General features: G+C 49.3%; 1 protein-coding gene across 3 annotated transcripts in view; it reads left to right on the forward strand.

Moving 5' to 3' along the window:
• Nucleotides 1-259: 259 nt before the first annotated feature.
• The window catches only part of FBXL20 (F-box and leucine rich repeat protein 20), a 36180-nt gene continuing 11059 nt past the window's right edge, over nt 260-25380 (forward strand). Inside the window, exons 1-5 of one of the 3 annotated variants that reach the window (XM_041462925.1) lie at nt 260-437; nt 13672-13733; nt 19720-19774; nt 21572-21646; nt 24754-24848. In XM_041462925.1, the coding sequence (XP_041318859.1) occupies nt 417-437; nt 13672-13733; nt 19720-19774; nt 21572-21646; nt 24754-24848 (308 nt within the window). In that variant the 5' untranslated portion in view covers nt 260-416. Of the gene's footprint in view, nt 438-784; nt 818-13671; nt 13734-19719; nt 19775-21571; nt 21647-24753; nt 24849-25380 lie in introns of those variants that run through there. The other 2 variants (XM_041462924.1, XR_005954757.1) reach the window with 2 other exon arrangements.

Genomic DNA, 25380 nt, shown 5'->3' on the forward strand with positions numbered 1-25380 from the left:
GATTTTTTTTTTTTTTTTTTTTTGTGGGGCGGAAAATGGAATTTCAACTTTTTTGGAAATATCGCAGAGAACATGTTTATTTACACGCAAATAAACCCCTTTGGTACAAAGCGGTGTGTGCTCCGTGCTGGGGGAGGGTCACAAGGGCATCCCCGCCATGCTCGATTTTCCCGCGACAATGACATCACCATGACGTCACCCCCGCGCGGCGCGCTGATTGGTTGAACTCGCTGCTCCCGGAAGGGACCGGAGGGGCGGGGGACGCCCCCCCCCCCCTCCCGGGACCCCCGATCCCCGCAGCCCCCCGGACACCGGGGGGAGGATCCTGGGGGTCCCGCACCCCCGGCACCGGGGGCAGCTCCGCTTCCCTCGCTCCGCACCGGGGGAGGGGGCGGCAGGACCCCCGCGGCGGCGCGATGGGGGCGGCGGCCTGCGGGGTAGGTGGGGGGGAACCTCGCTCGTGTGTGTCCCCCCCTTCCCATCCCTTCGCCCTCCCCGGGATATCCCCGCTCCTCCATCCTCAAGGCATCCCCGGTGCTTCGCCCCTTCCTCGCGGTACCCCCGGCTCCGGGACCCCCTCCCCTCGCCAGCCCCGCTCCCATCCCTCTCTTTTCCGCACCCCCCTTTTCTCCCGGGGGGCACCCCCGACCCTTCCCTTCGCTATACCCAAACCCCCCATTCCCCACCCGCTGTGCGCCCCTCTCCCTTCCCTCCCTCTCCCCCGTCCTGCTCCCGTCCCTCTCCTTTCCTCACCCCCCCTTTTCTCCCGGGGGGCACCCCCAGGGAGATGAACGGGGTCACTAAGAGCCGCTTTGAGGTGAGGCCCCGGCCGGTCCCGCGGGGGGGAGGCCCGGCCTGGCCTGGCCCGGCCCGGCTGAGGAGGCGCGGGGGGGGCCGGGCCGCGCTGTGTGCGACCCCCCCTGAGGGCCCTGGGGTCCCTCCCTGGCCCCGGCCCGGACAGCGCGGCCCTGGGGCAAAGCCTGTTTGAATGGGGCTGGGATGGGGGGTGGAGATCGGGGGCGGCCTGGGGGGCTCAGGGCTGTGCCCCCCGCCTTTGGGGGGCGGTTGGTGTGACATTTCTCTCCTCCATCCCCATTTTTTGGGGGGATGTTCTGTCGGAGGATGTAAACTCCCGCGGGGGGGGTCTGTGAATGGGGCTGGGGGTGAGTGTGGGGATGTGGAGAGGGTCAAGGCTGTGCCCCCCGGGTTTGGGGGGCTGGTGTTAAACACCTCCCCACCCCGTTTTTGGGGGTCCCGTGGGGGGGTCGCTGTGAATGAGGCTGGGGAGGGTCTGTGGGTATGGGGTGGGGGGGCTCAGGCCTGGACTCCCGGATTTGGGGGGCGTTGGTGTGAAACCTCTTTCCCCTCCATCGGTTTTAGGGAGAGTGTTCCCCCGTCTGATTCTAACTCGAGGGGGGGTCTGCGAGTTTGGGGGGTGCTGGTGTGAAACTTCTCCCCCTCCCCATTTTGGGGGTCTCCCCGTCTGTTACAAACTCCCGGGGGGCTTTGGGGGGGTCGGAGCTGCTGCCAACGTGTTGCTGCGGGTGCGAGAGCTGCCAGCCAAGTTGATGATGGAGCAGGAGCTGTGGGGAATCGCGCCTGGAAAACACCACAGCCTTTGGGGAGCGGGGCTGGGGGGGCTCTCAGAGGGGAGAAAAGAGCCCCCAGCCCCGATTTTTTTATTTTTGGGGCAGTAGCAGGGGGGAAAAAAAAAATTTGCTTACGGGGAGGTGGGGGATGGAGAGGACGGAAGGAGAGGAGGGTAAACAATGAGATCTATTCAAAGGCCGTGGCACAAAGCGGAGTGTGGAGCCAGGGCGATTCCAGCCGCATTGTTGTCCCAGCTGTCTTCCCGTGGGAGGAGGAGGAGGGGTAGGGAGGAAGGGCAGCGGCGGGATTTACTTCCCATCGCTGCGAGAGGATGGAAATCCCTGCTCGCTGCTTCTCCGCACTGCCCGGCCCTTGTGGGGGACAAAAAAGAGCCTGGAATGGTAAAACCGTGGCTGGAGGAGAGGGCTGGGATGGCGATGCAGGGGAAATGCTGGTTAGTGGTAAACTGGAGGGGCTCTGGCTCCTCAGAGATCCTTGGGGGATTCCTCAGCCCTGGAGTTGAGGAAATGCTGGTGGTCCCACACTGCACGTGGGATTGTTTTCTTCCTCCGTCAGATCCGTGTGAGAGCTGCAGCAGTGTCAGTTTGGGGTGGGCTCAGGTGTTTTTAAATGTAATATTCGTGTTTCTGTAGCATGCAGTGCTAAAAGCACTGGGCTCACCCTGGGAACTCCAGAGAGGAGCCTGCACATGAGCCCTGTGTTATCCAGGGTTATTGTATTTACTGTTCTGGGCTCTTCTTGCCTGCACAGGTTTTTTAATTTATTTATTTTTACCCCCTGAGAGCTTTGTTTTTTATTTTGTACTGCTGCAGAGTGGCTGGATACAGAGTAAAAGCAGGTTGGTGACAGCTTTTGGGGGAAATGTCTCATAGGGCATCAAAATCCTTTGCTTCCTCAGTCTCTGTCTCTCAGTGCTGGAGTTCATTCCAATTTTGGGAGGGTTTTATCAGGGTTGCACCAGGACACGATGAACCCAATTCATTGGGGAAAAAGAGTGGGGAAGAGCTTTGTTTGGCCTGTTTTGGGTGGGGTTTTTTTTCTTTGCTGGAATGTTATTTTCTTCTCATAGTAAAAAACAAGACAAGTTGGAAAACAAGCAAAATGCTCGAGGAGCCTTTGAGGCCTAAAATTAATTTTTTAAACCTATATTTACACAGGAAGAGTTGGTGTGTTATAGAGAGGCTTATTTTGAGCTACAAGAAGTGCCTTTAAACATCATCCTGTTTCTTGGCTGTTCTGGTTGCTGTGTTCTGTGGCTGCCCCATCCCTGGAAGTGTCCAAGGCCAGGTTGGAGAGGGATAATCTGGGACAGTGGGAGATGTCCCTGCCCAGGGCAGAGGTGGCACTGGATGAGTTATTCCATGATTATAAATCCAAAGAATCCTTCATTTCCCCAGCATGGATTATCTCTGACCCGCTCACCTGGATAACCTGGAAAGTTTTAGAGCTGTTTTCCTTTAAATTTGTGATTTTCCACTGAGGTTATGTTGGTCAAGAGAGTTTCCAAAATGTGTGTTCACGCTTAGATTTATTTTCCAGAGGAGCAGAATGGGTGGAAATTCCTCTGTGCTTCCTAGAAACCAGTTTGTGGTGGCTTTGCTTTGCAAGAAAGGTCTGTGAGAGTTCACACTTCGTGGGACAGGAGGAAAATTGGGCAGAAATGTCTGGAGACTGGGAGGTGCTCTTCAGAGCTGTGGAATATTGTGAGGTCATGAAGGCAGTGGGTGTTTAGTTCTCCTCTTCCTCCTCCTCCTCTTCCTCCTCACCTGTGGGTACTGCCAGGGCAGTTCCCCTGGCTGAGCAGGGGGAAGTAGGGCCTTTGAGTCTGGAATCTTATTTTGGGGTAAAACCAGCCCGATCTGGGGCTGTGACTGATATATTGTGTCTGTTTCAGACTTGGAATAACGGGGGAATTGCAGAGGGGGAGGCTGGGTTGGGTTTGCACTTGGTTTATTGTCTTTTGTGGAGCCACGTAAACAGATTCCTGAGCCATTGTTGTTGGGTAATTCACAAATCCAGTCGGGAGGGGGGTTAATAATAATAATAATAATAATAATTCCTTACTGTAGGAATAAAATATGGGCAAAGCTCCTTAAATTGGACTTGCATGTGAGTTTCTGATTCCAGGAAGAGTGGAATTCTTTTTTTCCTGGGAATGCCATGGAACATACTGGGATTAGTCCCTTTACAGGAGGCGTGGCCACCACAGAGAAAATCACCACTTACTGCAGCAAAGCAAACAAAAAGGGAAAACATTACCCAGATTGACTCCTAATTCTCTGTGGTGTCGGTTTCACGTGGAACGTGCCCCGACAGATCCAAATCCGTGCTTTTATTTGGGATTTCTCTGCTTCCTGCCTGATGAAGAGCAGCCAAATAGCAGCAGAGAGGAGGGGAGGCATCTCCTGGTGCTTCTGAGTGGTTCCTGATGCTCTGGGAGGATTCATCTACCAAGGCCCAAGTTCTCTTGTCCTCCTGTGCCCTAGGATGTCACCTGCAGCTGTCCTGGGTTTCCCTCAGCCACCTTGTCAGGATTAAGTAATTCCAGTTGTTTTTTTTTTTCTTCCTCTGACTGTGAACCATCCGTGTAGTCTCCTCTACATCCTCCAAACCACCAGCACACAAAAAGCTCCATCCTTTCCAGCTTCCTCTGGGAGCCTCCAAAGCCTGCAGTGAGCAGGAGCTGCTCCTGGCTGTGAAGTGTGTCTGTCCATGGGGCAGTTTGGCCTGGTAGAAATGACATTTTGGCAACTCCAGGGATGTCTCTGAGGAATGAGAGTCTGTGGTGAGCCTTGTGAGCACCTTCAGCCTGGGAAATGCATCGATCCATGGAATTTCTGTGCTGGATTCAAGGTCCTCAGTGTGAGGGAATTCTGACCTTTCTGAACCTCTGTAATGCCCAGCTCTTGTTCAGCTGTAGAAATGTGAAATGAGCTAAGCTGGATGCAAAATGGGAAACTTCAAATGCTCCAAAATCGAGCTGCCTTCTAATAATTAATCCTATCTGTGTTCAGAAATTGAATAATCTCACTGACCCTAATCCCATTTTGGAATCTGCTGCGTTTCTGCCTCTGAAATGCTTTTGCTGTATTTTCAGGGGTTTTGGATCTTCAGGACTGATCCTTTTGGGGTTGTCCCTGCTCCCTTTCCTGGGCTGCTCCTTGTGCTCCTGGCTGGGGCTTTGCTGTTCCAAGGAATGGAGGTTGTGCAAAGAGAGGGAGACAAACAGGGCAGGGAAAACTTTGCTCTGACTCTCCTTGCAAAAACTGATGTAACACCATGGAATCTGATTTTATATGGGAAGAGAAACTGTTGGTGACATAACCCAGGAACACCTGAGGTGGCACAGTTGAAACAGGTGTTTTTTTTGGATGGTATCTAACAATGTGGCTCATAGATAATGAGAAAAACTGTAAAAAATAAAGATTTTGGGAGGGGGGTGTCCAAGCTGATGGATTTTCCATATTCCTGTTCACTCCTCCACCCTCGTTTATTTTTAATTTTGGTGTCGTGCCACATCACACGTAACACTTTATAAACCAGGGCTTCATTTGGGCAGGTGAATAATAATAAACTGTTAATTTATTTGGTTCAAAGTGGTTGTTGAAATGATGAGATAGGAAGAGATGTAAACCACGAGTTGTGTTTCACACCCCCACTGTGCTGCTGCTGTGGCTTGAGTAGAGGGAAGAGGGATTTGGGGAGATTGGGAGCAAAAATGAGTTGTGCAAAAGGGGCTTGGCCCAGGGAGGGTCCACCAGGAAAATTGCTTTTGGCCTCAGTTCGTATCACCTGAGAAACAGCTCTGGTGTCCCAAATTTTCATTGCTATTTTTGCCCCAAATAGGATTCACTTCCTTTTCTCTCTGGCAGGGTTTGGGTGACAATGGGGATGTTGGCCCTGGCCAAGTGCTTTTACAGAATCCCAGCATATTTTGGGTTGGAAGGACCTTAAAGCTCATCCAGTTCCACCCCCCACCAGGGGCACATGATTTTTTCCATGATAAGAGAAAAAGGAGAGGGTTTTAAACTAAAAGAAGAGAGATTTGGATGCTGGGAAGAAATTCCTCCCTGGGGGAGTGGTGAGACCCTGGCACAGATTCCCAGAGCAGCTGTGGCTGCCCCTGGATCCCTGGCAGTGCCCAAGGCCAGGTTGGACAGAGCCCTGGGACAGTGTGAGGTGTCCCTGCCATGGCAGGGGTGGCACTGGCTGATCTTTAAGGTTGCCCCAACCCAAACCATTCCATGATTTCATGTCTGACTCCACTGAGGGATTTCCTGGCTGGTGAGCAGCCCAGGGATCCTTGGGGTGACTTCACTGGAAGCTGCTGGTTGGAGCAGCTCCTACAAGGGACATTTTGGGGATCCCAGGTGGCCCTGGGGACAGGGGCTGTGCCCATCCATCGCCGCCTGCGTGGCAGGAAAGAGACTCAGGGCTGGCACCCACGGGCACATCCCATTTCTCTGGGACACCGTCATTAATTGGGGCCTGGGACACTGCAGTAATTACTGTTTTCGCTGGCTGGGAGCTTCCTTTGAGTCACACCATTGGGAAAGTCAGCCCTGGGAGGGTTTTATCCTCCCTGATCCGGGGTGAAACCTGGATCTGCACGGCCCTGAGGAGGAGCCAGCCCCCCCTTCTTGGGATTTGGGCATCTCTGCCTGATCCCAAAGTTCTCATTTGGGACAAACTCCCTCCATGCCCTTCACACCTCAGCTCAGGTGGATAATTTTATTTAAGTCACCATCATTTGACTTTATTTCCCAATATTTATGCCAGTGATCCCAGCGTCTTCTTACATAATAGCTGGATACAAACCCAGCAGTGAAAAAACCACCTTATTACCAATAATAATAATAGTAATAATGATAATATTACCAGTAATAATAACAGAATTGCAGGTGTTGGGGAGGGGCAGAACTATAATTTTTCAAAGCAGCTTATTTGAATTGTGATGAGCCTCAGAGAGCTGGGTTAATCTTGGGTTTAGGCTGAAAATACTGAATCATGTCTCAGTTTTTGGGTTTGATTTTTTTTTTAAAAATCCATTCTAAGTGTATTTGTAGTAAATGATTACTCTGCTAAAATGAGCTTCTTAAAAAATAGAAATAAATGCTGGTAGTGGGTGTTTTATGGCCAGGGACTGTGCCACAGGCTGTCCTGGGAAAGCCAGGAAGTCTTTGTCTTATTTATACTCTTCCTTTTTGGGTCTGGATGTTGTTCTTATGGGCAGAGCTCTATATTTAAAACCTTGGCAGGTGTGTGTGAGAAAGCAGCACCGTTTTCCATCAGAAATCTCTGCTGGGCCACCTCAGGAGTCACCTGTGGAGAGCTGGGCTTGGAGCAGCCCTGGCAGCAGGAATGGCTTGGTGCTGCCCAGCCCTTTCCCTGGCTGTGTCTGACGTTGGGGAGGTGTTTTCTTATCCATTTCCAGGTACAACTGGTGGGGAATGAAATCTGATTAAGTGTGAGCTGCTGGCTCCCTGAGCTGTGCCCCAGGTCCTGCCAGGGCCACCCGGGAGGAGCCGCTCGGATGCCGCCGGTGCCCGTCGGGTCACTGGGGGCTGGGGGGGCTGGACTTGGGATTTCAGTGGGCACAGGGAGGGGTTTGGGGTAGTTTGGGATGGTTGCTGTGGGGAGAACTGTGTGGCAGCCAGGATTGTGGGAGGAGAACAAAACAGGTGAACAAAAAGAGGCTGAATGTACCTGGCAGCAGTTTCTGGAGGGGTTCCCTTTCAGTGGGATGCGGGCACGTGGCAGCTGAAATGGGAGTTGTGTTTCACACCCCCACTGTGCTGCTGCTGTGGCTTGAGTAGAGGGATTTGGACAGATTCAGAAGCAAAAATCAGTTGGGGCTTGGCCCAGGCCCCAGGGAGATTGGGGGAATCCACCAGGAAAATGGCTTTTGGCCTCAGCCTGTGTGACCTGAGGGACAGCGCTGGCGTCCCAAATTTTTATTGCTGTTTTTACCCCAAAGAGGATTCACTTCTTCCTTCTCCTCAGGAGTTGTGTGAATGGTTTGGGTGACAGTGTTGGCCCTGGCAAAGTGCTTTTACAGAATCCCAGCATATTTTGGGTTGGGGTTTTGGTATCTCACCTGTGCCTGTGGAGTTTTCCTTTCTGGAAGCAGCACGACCTCATCCCTTTGCCCATCCAGCAATGAGGGATTTCCCTCCAGGGGGAGAGCTCCATTCCTGTGGGGTTTGACTGAGGTCTGGATCATTGCTGGTTCAAAAAAACCTCAAAAAATGCCCTTTATTTAATGTGTCCCAAATGCAGGCTGGGCTCAGGTAGCTCCTCCATCCCAGCAGGAATTTCAACTTTCCCAACCAAGCAGTGATGTGACAGTGCCCATCCAGCCCCCTGCCTATCCAGCTATTTTTAGGAATATTAAGCCTGTAATAAGCCTTTTTGGCCGGGGTTTATTTCTGTTTGTCCTGCTTAGTCAGGATTTTGCCTGAGCAGAGCTCGGGTTGGGAGCCAGAGGGGCGAGCGTGGCCAGGGCAGGAGGGCAGCGCCCACGTTCCCATCCCTCCTGATCCTGACAGAGCATCCCAAGAGCCACACCAGAGCCTGTGACAGCCTGGCCTCATCCAGCAGCCAGCCATTTCCTTGGAGACTCAATGCAGATTAAACTGGATGGGTTTTTAAATAAAATTCCCTGTGTAACTACAGGCTGGAGGGAAAATTCCCTCGGTCGGAGCTGCTTGTGGATGTAAACAACTTCATTCTTTGGATGGCGTCCTCTGAGGAGCCCTTGGATTTCTCTGTCACTTCACTGTGACTTATCTCTGCAGTGTAATATTTTTTTTTGCCTCCAGGAAGGCAGCTCAGCCTGCTCCAGCTGCTGCTTCCTGAAATCTTGTCCTGGGAAGGGAACTGATGTCTCTCGTGTCTCTGTTATTTGAGCTTTGTCACAGCGGTGGAATTTTTTCCCCAAATGAGCAGAACTCGAGGCAAGGTGTCAGTACATATTGACCATGTTTGTAAGAAGTTGTCTCAAAGCTTCACTGAGCTTTTCCAAAGGAAATGCTGAGTGAATTCCACGTTTTTGCTGTTGTTTTGTGGTTCGTGCTCAGCTGTTTTCGCTAGACTGGAGTTGTGGGTGAGGTTTGCTGTGACTCTTGTCTTGTGTCAGTGACTGTACTGGGATTGTTCATCTCCATGTGGATCATGACAGATAAAATTGGTACAAATTCTACCAGAAATCTTGGAATTTGGGCTGGGAGCCAGCAGCCTTACAGCTGGAGAAACCTCCCAGTGCATCTCAGAGTCAGGGTTTAAACTCTGAACTAATTCACACAGAGCTTTCAGAACAGAAAAGACTTCTGCAGCTCAGAAGGTTCATCTCCAAAGTGTCTTGATACAGACTGGGTGGGCTGTAAACTCCAAAATATTCAAGCTATGGATGTAATCCTTCATTTCTGCCGTCAGTGGTTGATTCCCTACCTTTCCCAACCTAAAACCAATTTCCAGAGCACATTATTTGCTCTCTAATAATTAATAATTGCAGCCTGTTTTCTGGCTTGGTTTGAATTGCTTAATTTCCTGTGGTTATGTGCAGTTCTGCAGGGTCTGGCCAGCATTTCCTCGTGGATCAGGGCTCACAGAACCCTGGAATATCCTGAATTACAGGGGGCCCATGAGGGCAGTGAGCTCCAGGCCTCCCAGCAGCTGCAGTTTCATCATTACCCATTTGTCATCTCACACCGTTTCTCTCCCAAAAATAAACAAGTTGGAGCAGTTTAAAATCAAAATATTTACTAATATTTAACAGATTATGATTTTAAATTCTGCACTGTTTCTTTGGCATTAGCTTTGCTTAGCACAGAGACATGCAGCACTTTATTGCTTGTGTTTCTGGGAATGTTTCTGCCTTTTATTTCCTGCCCACCTCTGTGGGTGTCTCTTGGTTGGTTTTGTGCAGAAATGGGTGTCACCTTCTCCCTTCCCCCCTGTGTGTCTCCTTGGTGTCTTTCCCCTCTCTGTGGTGCCTTTTTGTTGTGTTGGTGCTTCCCAGGCAGCCTCAGGCTCTCCAGAGGTGCCAGATCCTGGTTCTTTTTCCCTGGAGTGAACATCAAGGTGGATAATTCTGTCTCTTGCCGTCACAGCTGACCCAGGTGCCTCCTCTAACCTCACAGCCACTAATTCCCTAAAGCTCTGAATTATCTTCATCCCTTTTTCTCCACTGAGCTTTGAATTTTGTGCTTTCAGGTGTTTGGGTTCAGAGTGGGCTGACACCGTTGAAAATTCCATCAGGAATTCCAGGGGCAGGATGAAGGGAATGGCTTCAAACTGATAAAGCAGGGCTGGATTGGATGTTAGGGAAAAATTCCTCCCTGTGAGGATGCTGAGGCCCTGGGATGGGTTTTCCAGACAGGATATGGGCTCACCATCCCTGGAAGTGCCCAAGGCCAGGCTGGCCAGGGCTTGGAGCACCCTGGCATGGTGGGAGCTGTCCCTGCCCATGGCAGGGGTGGCACTGGGTGGCCTTTAGAGTCCCTTCCCACCCAAACCCATCTGTGAGGTCCATCCCATGAGCCAGGAGAGATCCAAGTACTTCCATGGATTTTGGAGCCTGGTCTGTGGCACAGCCACCCCAGATGAGTGGCAGCAACAATGCCACCAAGCTGTGTTTGTGCTGGAGCTGTTCACCCACCCTGGCCCAGCTGCTGTCCCCTGTGCAGGGACACCCAGACACTGCCACCTGTGACCTGTCCCAGGTGACAAAGCCCTGGTGTGACCGAGGCCTGGCCAGCAGCTCTGTCTCCTGCCCTGGAAGTGGGGAAATGAGGGAATGAGCCTGGACTGCTGTGGGTGGAGCCAGTCTGGTACATTTTGGATCTTCTGGAGGGCAGAGGATGAGTTTTTAAAGGAAATGGACAATTGCATGTTGTGCTGAGTGTGAGGCTGTGAGAGCTCTGCTTTTGGTCACTTTTGCCCATCTGTTTTCATAAACTTCCTTAATTCCATAGAGTTTCATGTCCTTGCTTGCTGTACTATTGTAACTTTTTCTGCTTTCAGACTTGGCAGCTGCTGCTAGCTCTGAGTTTTCTGTTCTTTCTAAGGCCTGCTTTTACAGCTTTCTGGAAGTCTTCTTACCTTTAATATTTCCCACAACTTTTGCCCATCTCTTTTCATAAACTTCCTTAATTCCATAGAATTTCAGTCTGGTTTGGCTTGGACCTCAAATCCCACCCAGTGCCACCCCTGCCATGGCAGGGACACCTTCCACTGTCCCAGGCTGCCCCAAGCCCATCCAGCCTGGTCTTGGACACTTCCAGAGATCCAGGGGCAGCCGCAGCTGCTCTGGGAATTCTATCTCAGTCCCTCCCCACCCTCACAAGGAGGAATTTCTTCCCAAAATCCCCTGTGGCTTCACACAGCAGCACAGTTGCTCCTTGGTGGAGGATTCTGTCCTTGGTACAGAATTGAAAATTTCCATACAAGAAAAATGGGATTTTCTGTGTCCTGTCCAGAATAATTTCTTCTTTTGGACAACATCTGGTATTAAAAAAGATAAAAGAGATGTTAGGAGAAGCAAACTTGGGGCATTTTGTTTTTATCCTTTGAAGCATTTTGAAAGCCTGGAAGTCTAGAATAGCCACTGACATTTTTTCAGAGCTTTATTTTTGTATGGACTTGCCAGAAGGTCCCCATGTCCGTGGTATATTTAGCTGTACGTGCTGCCATGACTTAGCAAAATCCCAATTCCAGCCTGTTTTCACCCAGCCTCTGCCATCTGAGCCTCAGCTTTGAAGGAAGGCTGCAGAAAATAGGTCTGGAGATGCATCCTGGCTCTTGCCAGCCTTCCAGGGACAGGGAATTCCAGAGCTGAGGTTCTCCCCTGGAGCCCATCTTGCCTGGGCCCTGGCAGGGTTTAAGTCCAAGGACTATTTTTAGTAAGACAAAAAACAAACATTCCTTTAGATTAGTGCTGGTCAAAGGGAAACTCCTGCAGAAAGCAGTCTGGGGATGGGATTTGTGCTGGGACTGAGGTGAGATTTTCCTCTGGGGGGTTTGATGGGCAGAGTTCTCTGTGATCAGGCAGAGGAGGCTCCTGGCTGCTTCTGGAGTCTCTGTTTTAACCCTTCCTGCCCTTGTTCTGCTCTGGTTCCTTTTGGGAAGTCTGTTCCTGCTCTCTGATTGTTCCTTTAATTTATCTGATCCTTTTTTTTGGGAGGAGAGTCCTGATTTGAGGTCTGGACTGTGGTGGGAAAGGGTTTGGATGTGTAATTGGGGGAAAGGAATCACATCTCCTTTTCCATGAGTAATTCCTTTGCATTCCTCCTCCATTAGAGCTCCCTCCATGATTTCCTCCATCTCCTAATCAATCAACTAATCAATTTTATTAGCTGCTCCTGTCCCAGATGTTGCTCTCCCAGCCTTGGGAATGTCTGTCCCCACCCACTGTGGCTCCAGAGTCACCTGGAGATGGGAGGGAAGAGCCCTGGGAGCTGTGTGAGCTGGGAATGGCAAAAGCTCAGTTTAATTAGCAGCAAACTGGGCTGAGAGTTGCCAGTCTGGTTTCTGCTCAGGACTTGTGATGTTCCTGGTGGGAAGTGATAAAAGGGTCTGTGGGGGGAGCAACACTTCTGCTGGCTGGCATTTTGGGATGGAAGTTTGAGAGTTCCCACTTCAGCACCGTGCTCGGGCATCTTGGGATAATTCAAAAGGAAACTGGGATTTGGGAGAGCAGCCTTGACTCTGAAATCCTGGGGTTTGCTGTTCTCGGGGGGTGAAGGTGTTCCTCAATTCCCAGTTTTCCATCACCAAATGGAGCATTTAAAGGGTCATTCAGTGGCAGCACATTGGGTTTTTACACTGGATTTCATGTTAAATTGTGGTGGGATTGGATCCAGGCTCAGGGACAGGATATTTGGGGTGTGATGGGATTGGATCCATGCTCAGGTACAGGATATTTGGGAGGTGATGGGATTGGATCTGTGCTCAGGTACAGGATATTTGGGTTGTGATGGGATTGGATCCATGCTCAGGGACAGGATATTTGGGGTGTGATGGGATTGGATCCATGCTCAGGTACAGGATATTTGGGGTGTGATGGGATTGGATCCAGGCTCAGGGACAGGATATTTGGGAGGTGATGGGACTGGATCTGTGCTCAGGTACAGGATATTTGGGGTGTGATGGGATTGGATCCATGCTCAGGTACAGGATATTTGGGAGGTGATGGATCCTTACTCAGGATGGATATTTGGGAGGTGCTGGATTTCCTCCATGAGAAGACAATACCAAATCTTAGAACTGTTTTTATTTAGATTCTTCTCAAGAGGCTCATGAGGCCTTTGCTCTCTGTTTTCTTTGGGACTCCTTGAAAAAGAGAAGTTTCTCTTGTTCCTAGAGTGCCTGAGATGCTTTTACCTGGTCCCAAAGTCCATTCCAGGTGCATCAGGTGTTGTCCCTGGATTTGGAGGGATCCAAGAACCAGCTCTGGCCTCACTGCCTTGGCAGAGCACAGAGCTTTCCCAGCATTATCCCTCCTCCTGGTGCAGCACCAAAGATCTCAACTCCTTTTAAGCTATTCTTGGTCAATTAAAATTCAGTCCTGTTTGTCCCACAGCTTCTGAGGGCTGGGAGAACATTCTGGGGCACCTTTTCCATCACAGAAACCAACCCAGGTGCACCTGCACCTTCCACCTCTGTTTTATGGATATTTGGGCTGCTGGATCCTTCTTCCTCTCCCCTCCAGCCCCTTGGCCAGATGTTTGGTCTGTAAAACCTCCCAGTTTTGATGTGTGTACCCCTCAAAGTGCTGAGAGAGCCTCTCCAGTCAGTGCCAGCTCACAAGCACATCCTGATTATCATTTACTTCACTGGAACAGCTGCAAATCTCAGTTTATATTTCATCTCTCAATCCTTGCACCATGCTCTAAAATATTTTGATGTAATGCTCCATCCAGCTGTGGTCCAGAAACTGGAAAGCTGCAGCACAAGGTTTATCTGTTAGGAATTTCCTGGCCTCATTAACCAGCCACTGAGGTAAATCAGGGTTTGTTCCCTTGATGTGGAGCTAAATTGTGCCATTTTTTGTGTTTGCAGATGTTCTCAAACAACGATGAAGCTGCGATCAACAAAAAACTGCCCAAAGAGCTGCTGCTTCGGTGAGTCCTCTCTGGACACCGGTGGGTTGTTATTTGCAACCAGGATTTTGCTGCTGTGCTCCAAAATCATGAGCTTGGATCAGGTCACTCATAAAGCCAGACTCAAACAGAGGCAGGTCAAAGGTCTGTGTCAGCAGTTTGTGCTAAATGGGATTCAGTTTTGGGGTTTTAAATGCTGCGTTGGTTTGCTAGTTGTCTGTTTGGTGAATGGAGGAGTGAGGATCCTCTCACTGATGCTCCTGGTGAGGATGGGCTGATGTGGAGAAGAGGATTCTGCTTCTCTGAGGGGTTGAGTTGAAAGCAGAGGTGAATCCCTCTGCTCCAGTTATACTGGAGTGGACTTTGTCCTGTCCCTTGTCAGTAGGAGCCAGATGTTCAGCTCCTGGCAGGATGGTCCTGTTGGCAAACACCAAACAGATCAGACTTGGTGGATTTTTATTGTTTGAAAGTCCTTTAAGGTCTCTGTGGAAAATTCTGCCCTGTGGGAAGCAGGAGGGGAGTGTGGGGGTGATTGTCCCTCATTTTGGGCTCTGGAACTGAAGCTGAGTTTCAGTGCTTTGAGCTCAGGTGTTAGGCTGGAAATGGGGAAAGCAGAGGCAGGGGGAAGCTTGAATTATTAACAGCAACAACGTCCTTACACTGCAAGAAACTGGTTCTGTCAACACCCAGTGACAGTGAAGTCTGTGGGGAGGGAAATGTGACCCAGGGAATGCTGCTGGCTCACGTCTGGAATGAAAGGAGCAGGGAAAAGGGATGACTGTGTTTAATTTTCAGTGCACTGGCTGCCCTGGAAGGGTATTTCCCACCTGGTTCAGTTGCTGTTTCCCACCTGATCCCATTTCTTTTATTCCAGTATTCCTCACCCCAGAGCACAGTGTGTGGCTGTTAGAGCCCTCCCTGCTGCCAGGGTGGATATTTGGGATTGGGGCCTGGGAAGTGATTGTCCATGTGTGTGGAGATCCCTGGAGAACCTGAATCTGGGGGTGAGGGATGCCTGTGGGAGGAGCAGGATGGAGCCCCAGCCTCCACACGAGGAGTTTGCACAGGGATTTGCAGGTGGCAGCTGCTGTGCTTGTCCTGAACCATGGCTGGGATCTGGAGCAACAAAGGAGTGGCAAAAAATTGTCTTTCTGGATTTTCTGAGATGATTTTCTGGTGGGAGCAGATAAAACAAACCTGGGGTTTTTCTCTGTGCTGAGGTGACAAGACAGGGGTTGTGAAGAGCCCTGATGGGTGAGGCAGGGAGTCTGTGTGGCACTGGGAGTGTGGGGAATAGGATAGGGAGAAAAAGGTTGGGTGATGGCATGTAAATGGGATTTTGCATGGATTTCAGGGGAAGGAGAAGTGTGAGGGCATGAGGCTCCCAGGAGCAGAACTTCTCTTGGAGCTGGGTGAAGTTTCTGACAGATAGAAGTGGAATAATCCTGAGTGGAGCCAGCAGCTGAGGTTTGGCTCATTGCTGTGTGTGTGAAGGTCCAGCCACCTCCAGAGGTGTCCCCTCAGCTGGCAGGGGACAGAGCTGGAGCAGGTGCAGCAGTGCCAGGACATGGATTGGTCACCACCTGCTGGGGCTGGGGCTGCCCCTGGATCCCTGGCAGTGCCCAAGGCCAGGCTGGACAGGGTTTGGAGCAGCCTGGGACAGTGGGAAGTGTGACAAGAGTGGCACTGGATGAGCTTTGAGGTCCCTCCCAAGCCATTCCCTGACTCCATGAACTCTGCTGGACAGTTGGAGAAGGATTTGTGGTAGGAAGGAGGGAAAGTCCTGCATGGAGCAGGGAATTGCATCAGGACAAGCCCCAGTGTGGCTGAGTTCCCACACTCCTGCCCTGTGGAAATGTCTGTGCCTGTTGTGTCCTGCTGTCCCTGGTCATCCCAACCTGCTGGAGAGCAGGGAATTGTTCAGGATCTGGTGGAACTGAGGGGAAATCAGGAGTTGATAAATGTTTAAAGCTCATAAGTAATGGTTTGGAGAGCTGGAATTCACTGTTAGCATACTGTGAAAATTAATTACTGTGCATTGACAGTGCAGCCTTTGAAAGAGAAGCTTGGATGGGTTTTCTGCAGGAATCTCCTGTAAATGGATGTCACTGTGTGCAGGACAAAGGCTGGTGTGTTTGGGCACTGCTCTGTGAAGTCCTGTCCCTGCTCTGGGCACTCTCAGACAGCCTTGGGGTCCCCTGTGTGTGGAGTGAAAGCTGCACTTAGGCAAAATAAAGAGGAGGAGGATGTGAAAGGGGAGAACGGCAGCCTTTGTTATCCCTAAAAATACAGGGATGGAGCAGGAGGGTGGTGCTCCTGAGGACATGGCCCTGTCCTGTGTCTGGGATGCAGCAGTGACATCCTGTTCTGCCCCACCTGCAGTGGGGACATTGTCCTGTGTGTCCAGGGAGCAACACAGGGTGGGGAGGTCACAGAATCCCGGGATGGTTTGGGTTGGAAGGGATTGTCTGGTTCCACCTGCCATGGCAGGGACACCTCCCACTGTCCCAGGGTGCTCCAAGCCCTGTCCAGCCTGGCCTTGGGCACTGCCAGGGATCCAGGGGCAGCCCCAGCCCCAGCAGGTGGTGACCAATCCATGTCCTGGCACTGCTGCACCTGCTCCAGCTCTGTCCCCTGCCAGCTGAGGGGACACCTCTGGAGGTGGCTGGACCTTCACACACACAGCAATGAGCCAAAGCAGCAAAAAGCAGAATTTCCTGCACTGCTCCCTCCTTCCCTGGCTGCCCCAGCTCCTCCCTGGGCAGTGACTCCCAGAGGTGTATCCATGCTCCCTGTTGGCTCCAGCTGTGGTTGTGTCCCCACAGGGACATCCTGTCCCTTTTTCCCTGCATTCCCACTGCTGTTGGAAAGGTGCTTTCCTTCCCTGAGCCTGGATCTCCTGGCAGAGGTGGTCCCTGCTGCCCTCCTGAAGGAGGTGGCACTCCCAGTGTGACATGGGGCTGCTGCCCAGCTCCTGCTTGTCCCCAGCAGGATCAGCCTGCAGGAATTCAGCTCTTCCTGCTGGGTCACAGGCAGGTCAGGCAGTTTGCAGCTCTCCCCTGGCCTAAGCAGCTTTGACTCCGTGCTCTGCCCATCCAGCCCTGCCCAGCACATGCCCAGGCCTGGCTCTGCCATGCCCACTGCTGATTTATCCCTGGGGAGCTGGAGTTGTGCCCGTGGGGAGCTCTGAGTTGGCAGCAGAGCTGTGATGTCTGAGCCCCTGCCCAGCCCGTGGGAGCAGGGCTGAACTGGGATTGAACTGGGATGCTGGGGGGGGTCGCTGGCACAAATTGGTGTTGATAATTTTAGAAGGCTGAAGGTCTAAGCTGGCTCACCTCGGAGCCTGCAGCATGCAGGGATTTCATGAGAGTCTTGACCCTAATCTAATTAGAGCAGCAGTGGGAAAGTGAGGAGTCCTAGAAACCCCTGAGTGGATTAAGAGGTTGAAACCTGAAAATAGCTCAAAGTGAGTGTGTTTTACCCAAATTGTGCAGAGCTGAGCTGTTCTGACAAAAATCAAACACGTAGGGAGTCCCTTTGCAGTGAGACAATTTAATCTGCTGCAATTCCAGATTTAATTCCTGTTTGGGAAGCTCAGTCTGCCTTCATCTGTGATCAGTGTTTGATGATAAAGTTAATTTTGTGGATTATTTTCTCCACTGTGGACTCTGAAGAATAAAAACACCAATGTAAAAGGGCTCACCAGGACAGGAATCCTGTTTGGGTGGAAAAATAAATGTTCCAGCACAGTGCCTTTGGGCCTGTTAATGCAGAATTGGGAAAAATCATTCAAGCAGTGCTGATCAACCTTCTGCTGCAGCTCAGTCACTGCTTGTTTGTGGGGTTTGGGGTATTTTAGTGTTGTCCAGGAGTTCCTTGGAGTGGGAAAATCCCATCCTCAGGGCTGCAGAGGAATTCTCAGCTGGGGTGATGGTGCCTGCTGCTCTTCCTGGTCCTTGGGAAGCACCTGGATCCAGTTCTGAAATGATGAAAATCCACAACCAAGGAGTGCCTGCTGTGAAAAAAATCCTTTTTGCAGCCTGATTTTGCTGAATCACTGACTCAGGGTCTTGGACAAGGGCAGGAGGAGCTGAGGGAGCACTGGGAAAGTCCCTGGAGCTCCTCAAAGCTGCAGTCTCCGTGCTGGGGAAGGCAGAGGGGTGAGGGTTTGGTCGGGGGGAATCCCTGTTGATGTGTGGGCACGCTGGCAGGGGAGGAGCAGCAAGTGGAGGAGAATTTATCCCAAATCTCCCAGCCCTGAGAGAGGGATGTGGTGATCATTAACAGTCTGGGATTCCCATGGAGTAGGGAATTTTAATGAAAATAGAGACAACTTCCATAGTGAGTGACCCATAGAATTTGAAGTTTTATTTTCTCCTATGACAGGAATTTTCCCCAGCTTCTCTCATTTCCCTGCCTTTCCTGGTATTGTTGTGCATGGACATGGTGCTGAATAAACCCTTGGACACCAATAAATGACTTTTTGGGCTCAGGGGGAGCCTCTTCTGTAGGCAGGGAGGAGGAACTGCTCTGAAATCCAGAATTTGGGGCTCCTGACAGCATTAAAGTGCACTGGGCTCTTCTGCAGAGCTTTTCCCCAGCACATCACTGTCAGATTTGTCTCGTGGTAAGATCAGAAGTGCCTTGAACCCCTTGGGTCTTAACCCCTTAACTCCTTGGATCCATGAGTATCCCTGGGAAGTGCATGAGCACAGGAGGGAATGTTCATCCTGATTTAGCGGGTGCTGCTGTGTGATACCTTTAGCATCAATGTTCTGATAAATAATTGCATTTACTCTCCATCAGGAACACCCTTTCCACCCAATATTGGTGTTTCTGCAGGGCTTTTTCCATCCCTGCTTCTCAGGATGCTTGTGGCTGACAACGTTTGCCTTCTCTTTTGTGTGGCCTTCAAGTTGAAAATAGTAAATTAAAACATTAAAGCACATTGTGGTTGAACTCTTGTATTATCTTATATTGCAGAAACTCCAGTTTTATAATTGTTCCCAAAGGGAACAAGACCTTGATGTCCTCCCACCCTCCACTTGACCTCATCTGTTTTGGGACACAATTGTTTGAATAACCATAAACCACCAAATGACATTGAAATCCCATTGAATTTTAGACATTATTGATACCTTGGTGCAGACTGGGAGCTTTCCATGGGCTGGGTGCTTCCTGCACCCACAGCTGGGAGGGTGTGATGTGATCCCCAGGGCAATCCTGGCAGTCTCAGCTGTGTCATTCCTTTATCCCAATAATAGCCCAGCAGTCCTGGGCGTTGGCCGGGTCCCTGGGGTGTGCCCTGACCCTGGGTGCCACTCAGGAGTGACCACAGTGTCACTGTCCCTCCTGGCTGGTGTCATTGTCCCTCCTGGCTGAGCACATCTGCCTCTGCCAGTTGTGGAAGTGCAAAATCCTGGGGTGCTTTGGGCTGGAAGGGACCTTAAAGCCCATCCACTCCCAGCCCTGCCACTGTGCCAGGTGGCTCCAAGGCCTGTGACACTTCCAGGGATCCAGGGGCAGCCACAGCTGGTGATGGGGGATGGCACTGCCCACACTGAGGGATGGCACTGCCCTGATCCTGGAGCTGGTAATGAGGGATGGCACTGCCCATTTCTGGGAGCTGTTGCTGAAGGTGTTGGAGTGTTAATTCACTCGTGTGCAGTCAGAGCCAGCCCAGATCCCTGCTGGTGCTCCCTGTCCTGGCTCAGTGTGGGGCTCCTGCAAGGGTCACTTGGGGTGAGCAGTCACTGATTTGGGTCAGGACCCACTCCAAGGTGTGAGGTTTCTGTTTCCCAGTGGCTCCATGGCCGTGTTTTGTTTCCATTTGGGAACTGCTGCCTCTGCACTTCCTTTCACAGTTCAGCTTTCAGCCAAATCACAAAGAAGTTTTGCTGTCCCAGTCCTTTTTTTTTTCCCTCCCCCTGCCTCCCCCCTTATTTTCCCTGTCCCCTTTTGGTTTAAATGTCAATAACCTATAAGGTATCTCTTATTTCTGTTCCAGAATTTTCTCTTTCCTGGATGTGGTCACTCTGTGTCGTTGTGCTCAAGTTTCCAGGGTAAGAACCTTCCTCTTTCCTGGTGGATTTTAGCAGGGGGTTGGATTTAGGTGACAATCCTCCCTCCCCAGAGGGGTTGGGCCAGGGAGCTTTGTGCCACTCAGCTGGGGTTATTTAGTGTCCCCTGGAAGTCCTGGAAAATTCCCATAGTACCAGTGAAGGGGAATTCTGAGCTGGAGTAGCATTTTCCAGTGTCCCAGGTACAAAGGGGACAGGGCTGATGTTTTGCCCAGAGCTCTCCCCTCATTCTGGGTTTTACAGGGAGCTCACCCTGCTGAAATCCCCAACATGGGATGAGCCCAAAATGGCATCCTGTGGGTTTTGGTGGAAATTTTAATTTCCAGAGATGCTGCACACTCAATGAAAGTTCATTTTCTCCTTGGATGTAGTTGGAGTAAGCATGGAAATAAAGTGAGGGGTTGTTCTTATCCTTCATGGGCTTTAGTTAATGAAACCCAGCTTGGATTATTTGCTTGGGACAATTCCTCCAGCTGCACTGGGAAGTTCTGGAGCTGCCAGATTTATTCAGGTGCTTTTTCCTGCCAGTGTCTGGTAACTCCCAGGGGAAGCAGCACAGCAAGGGCAGGGTGGTGATCCAGGGAAGGTGTTGGAGTGCTGTGTTCACCATCCTGGCTGGGTGACACCTGCACAAACCCATCAGTCCTGGCTCCAAACCTCAACCACGACTGATTTAATTACTCTAAGCACATTGGAATTAAAAAAAAAACTGCTTAAACGTTGTTAATTGCTTTAAAAAATTACCCTCTGTGGTGTCTGGGCATCACAGTTGTCACCTGAATAACACAGGTTGTGCAGGGAAGGAGCTCCCAGCTGAAATCCAGCAGAGCAATGTTGGCCAGAATGGGCTCCCAGGGATTCTTTGCCAATGTCAGGGTGTTCTCCTGGCCTGTCCCAGCTCCTGTTCCGTGGCACAGCACAGGGAGTTCCTGCAGGGATGTGCAGGAAGGTTCTGGAACGTTCCCTGCACTGCCCATGGAATTATGCAGCCACTGGGGCATTTCCCACTGCTTTTCTCCAGACCTTGAAACAAACATCAGCAGTGAGGTTTAAACCCCAAAAACTCAATTAATGCTCAGTTTTTTCATCTGTTGTAACTCTGCACTAACTCCTGCCCAAGAGCTGCTGCTGTGCTGGGGAGGAGCTCGGTGCAGGTGGGATTTGGGGTGGAAAATCCCCCTGTGTTTACCCCTGGCTCCTGCACAGTGCTGCCTCCTGGTTATTACAAGATCCCCTTGTTTACCTTGATGATGAAACTGAAACTTTAAATTCAGCTCTGTGCTCCCCACCTGGCTGAGGGCACAGCAGCCACCTCTGAGTTCCTGCCTCTCCTTTGGAGCAGGAACCACAGGGATTTTGGTGATTTAAACAAAACCCAAACCCTTTGGCACTGCAGCTGTGGGGTCCCCTGGGGACTCACTGTGCCCAAGTGTCCTCTGAGGTGCTGGGGAGGAAATTCCAGCCAGGAATGTGAAAATGCCAGAGCTCCAGGCACTCTCCTGGCTCACACCTGCACCTCCCAAGGGAGTGGAAGCTGCCAGGGCTCTTCCCTGGCTGGGGGACTCAGAATTCTGAGTTTGGAGGGCACCAAGCTCCCTGCCAGTGCTCCTGGTGCCTGCTCAGTTCTCCCTGCTGGCTGCAATTACCTGTTGCTTCCCCACCTGGGACAGAATGTTGTTTCTCAAAGGAACAAACTGTGACTAGGTCCCCACTGACCTTTTTTTTTTTTTTTTTTTTTTTAATATTAACCACACATTTACATTTTTTCCCCTGATAAAGGCATGGAATGTTCTGGCCCTGGATGGCAGTAACTGGCAGCGAATTGACCTGTTTGATTTCCAGAGGGATATTGAGGTATAATTAAGTGACATACAAACCTATTTTTTCTTGTTAAAATGTAATTACAGCCTAGAATGGATTAATACTCCCAGTGTAACCCTTTCTACCTTCCCTGGAGATAGAAATCATTAATTTCAGTTCTTCAGCTTCAGGGAGTCTTTTAAAGTCCTGGCAATGCATTCAGCTTTTGAAAATGGACAGAGTTCTATATCCCTAGCAAGACTTAAAGGTTGTAATGGAAGGAAAGTAGTTTTTGTCTGTTCTGAAAAAAGAAATTAATAGAAAAGGTAATTTTGGGGGGAAAACTGCTGCTTGTATGGAAGAGAATTTAAGCTACTGCTCCTTGCACTCAAATCAGACCATGAGGACTGAATATTGAATCATGGCCTGAAATATTTTGTATCTTTAGTATCAAAAATTGAAATTGAAGATGATTTGGGAAGGACAAGGTCCAAATTGTCCCTAAAAGAGCAGCTTTGGAGCTGCTCTATTGTAGCTTAACCTATGGGATGTGGATTCTGCAGCAGCAGTGGGGATGGAGGCTGAAAATTCAAATTGCCTTAAGCAGGAAAACGGATGAGAAAACCCCCAATCCTTAAATCTCTTCTCAGGATTTTTTATCCAGTTTAAAACAGGAGGAGAGAGATTGAAAACATTTCACATTGGAGGGAAATGAGGAGTGTGTGGCTTTAACTTGTGGTAGACAGAGGCATCAAGGAGCTGCTGGGTGAAGGTTCTGACCTTGTGGGAAATCCACCCCTGATTTTGCAGGAAAGTGTTAAAATAATCCCTTTGTGCAGCTGAGAGTCAGGGGTGAGGAGCAGGAGGTGCCACTGTCACCTGAGGAGGGTCTGAGTGGCCTGGGGGAAGGAAATGGGGGATTTTGGGTCTTCAGAATGAATCCTTCCCCTCACAACGTGCCCTAAAAACCCAGAGCCATGGAATTATTTATTTATTCAGAGTGGAGTTCTCAGGGTTCCTGATGTGTGGAGTGGCAGGAGGTGGGACTGAACAGCTCAGCCTGGGAGGAGGGAGAGGCTGGGAGTACAAAGCAGGCTTTTCCCATTCCTCAGTGCTTTTGGGGTGCTTTTTTTCATGTCCCTGCACATCAAACCTGTGTTCTTGCCTAAGCCCAGGCTTCCCCTCTGAAAACAAAATTTGTTGTAGCTCACCTCAAAGCTCCTGCTGGGCATCCTCAGGCTCTGCTGTAACAGAGTTAAATCCATCAGCCCATGGAAATTTATGATAAAAACATGTTTGGCTCCTCTAATTTAGCAGAATTTGTAGGCTTGCTGTAATAGAGTATAGAATATAGAATAGAATATAAAATTGAATACAGAATATAGAATAGAATATAGACTAGGATATAGAATTGAATTTAGAGTATATAATTTAATATAGAATTGAAATAGAATACTGAATTGAATATAGAATATAGAATTGAATATAGATTTGAACATAGAATAGGATATAGAATATAGATTTGAATATAGAATACATAGAATAGGATATAGAATTGAATATAGAATGTAGAATTGAATATAGAATAGAATATAGAATTTAATATAGATTTGAATATAGAATATAGACTAGAATATAGAATAGAATTAGAATTGAATATCGAATATATAATTTAATATATATTTGAATATTTAATATAATATAGAATAGAATATAGAATACATAGAATGTAGAATATAATATAGAACTGCAGAATCAGGGGGTGTTTCAGCTTTTCCAGCCTTTTTTCAGGGCTCTGGAGGTCGAGCTGCTCCCGTGGTGTCCCCAGAGCTCGCCTGGCCAGCCCAGGGTCTGGTAGTGGGGTTGTGTTCTGCTGAGCCTGGTGGCTGATTTGGGTTTTTTTAGACTGGAAAAGAGATTCTGGAAGAAAATCCTCATTTCAGAGAGGTTCCAAATTCCAATTAGTCCTGGAAGGAGCGAGGGTTGCTCCTGCTCTGTGAGGAACAGCCAAAGTGCAGGGGAAGGTTCTGAGTTTCTGGTGCAAATATTCTCCCGTGGTTTTGCTCTTTGGTCCCAGGAGAAAAGTAAATCCTGGCTGTAATGGAGTCTTTGGGTCCAGATTTGAAATTAAACCCCTTTTCTGGATCTCTGGAGCACGAATGGTTGAATCCCTTTTCCTGCAGGAGCAGAACTCGTGGGCTGGTTCTGCTCATCTCTGTTTTGAGTAGAAATTGGAGTTTATCCATTGGCTGTGCTTGGAAATCTGGGCTGTAGCTCCTCTCACCTCCCTTGGGGAGTCTGTGCCCGTGTCCAGGAGCTCCAAAAAGGAGGAAATTTCTGAAAATGCTTTAGCTGATTGTTGGAGCCCAGGACATTCCTCTGACTGCCCTGGATGGCTTGAGACTCTGGCAAGGGGCTCAGAGACCTTGGCATGGAGTCAAAAACACCTGTGCCTTTGATTTTAACCCATGGAAAAAATTACCAGCTTTGTGTGAAGATTCACAAGCCACAAGAGTTGAGTAGGCTGATAGTTCATTTCTAAAAAAAAGTAGAATTTTGGGGCTTTAGAATGAGGGTTCAAGAGGCAAGATGGAGGAATTTGGGCATGTCCTGTCCTTTCTTCTCCTTCTTCCTGTCCTCCATCATCTCTTGCTGGTGACACTTCTTGATTGGTTTAGAGCAGGGACAGACTGTCTAACATAGGTGATGGGTATTGGAAAATTATTGTCAATAAAGTACAGGTAGTTCTTAGTATAAAATGTTAACACCCCCCAAGAGCCAGCAGTGTGCCACGAACCGACCTGCTGGACAGACCTCAGCTGGTCAGGGAAAAATGTAATAGATAAGAGAAAATAAACAACCTTGAAAAGCAGAGCTGAGGAATCTCGACTTCTTCTTTGAAAAAGAAGAGACTTTCTACTACACTGGGGTCATCCCAGCCTCAGAACCCTGTCATTGATTGGCTTTAGCTGATTGCTCCTTGTCTCCATCTTCAGAAGCTGAATAATTCTCCCTGCCCTCCCTCAGCCCATTCCCACAGCACTTTTATCCCCTTAGCACCGTTTTCCCTTGAACAACAAATTGTTGTCAGTCTGCAAAATGTTCACTTGATCTTCCTGAAGCTCTGGGGGGTTCTCACGTGGCTCCTCTGTGTCCCCCAGGGCCGAGTGGTGGAGAACATCTCCAAGAGATGCGGGGGATTCCTGCGGAAGCTGAGCCTGCGGGGCTGCCTGGGAGTGGGGGACAACGCCTTAAGGTACCTTTGGAAAGGGCTGCAAAACCAGAGAAATCTGGGATTAATCTGGATCACATTTATCTGGGGTAAATCCGGATTTTCTAATTTCTCTGGGAAAAAAATGGGGAGAATTTATCCCCGCTTCGGAGCTGAGACACTCGGGATGTCAAAACCTGGAGAGCAGTGACAGAGATTATTCATTTCTCATTTAATAAATTTTTTTTATTTCATTGATCATTTTTATAATTTAATTTGTCATTTTTATAATTTAATGTATTGGGGTTTTATATAAAAATTAAATTGTAAATAAATAAAAATTAAAATAAAAATTAAATTTTAAATATATCACTATACTTCAATTTAGATATGAAGATATAAATATATCTAAACATTAATATAATAGAAACAAATAACACTAGAATAAAATAATATATTCAATCATAAATATAATTAATTCATTAATATAAATATTATATATAAAAAGAAATATATTAATTACCATAAATTAAAATATACTACATTAATAAACTAAATAATAAGTATAATTAATAGA

Source organism: Pyrgilauda ruficollis, unplaced genomic scaffold (genome assembly GCF_017590135.1).
Source record: "Pyrgilauda ruficollis isolate IOZ18807 unplaced genomic scaffold, ASM1759013v1 scaffold161, whole genome shotgun sequence".
Taxonomy (NCBI): Eukaryota; Metazoa; Chordata; class Aves; order Passeriformes; family Passeridae; genus Pyrgilauda; species Pyrgilauda ruficollis.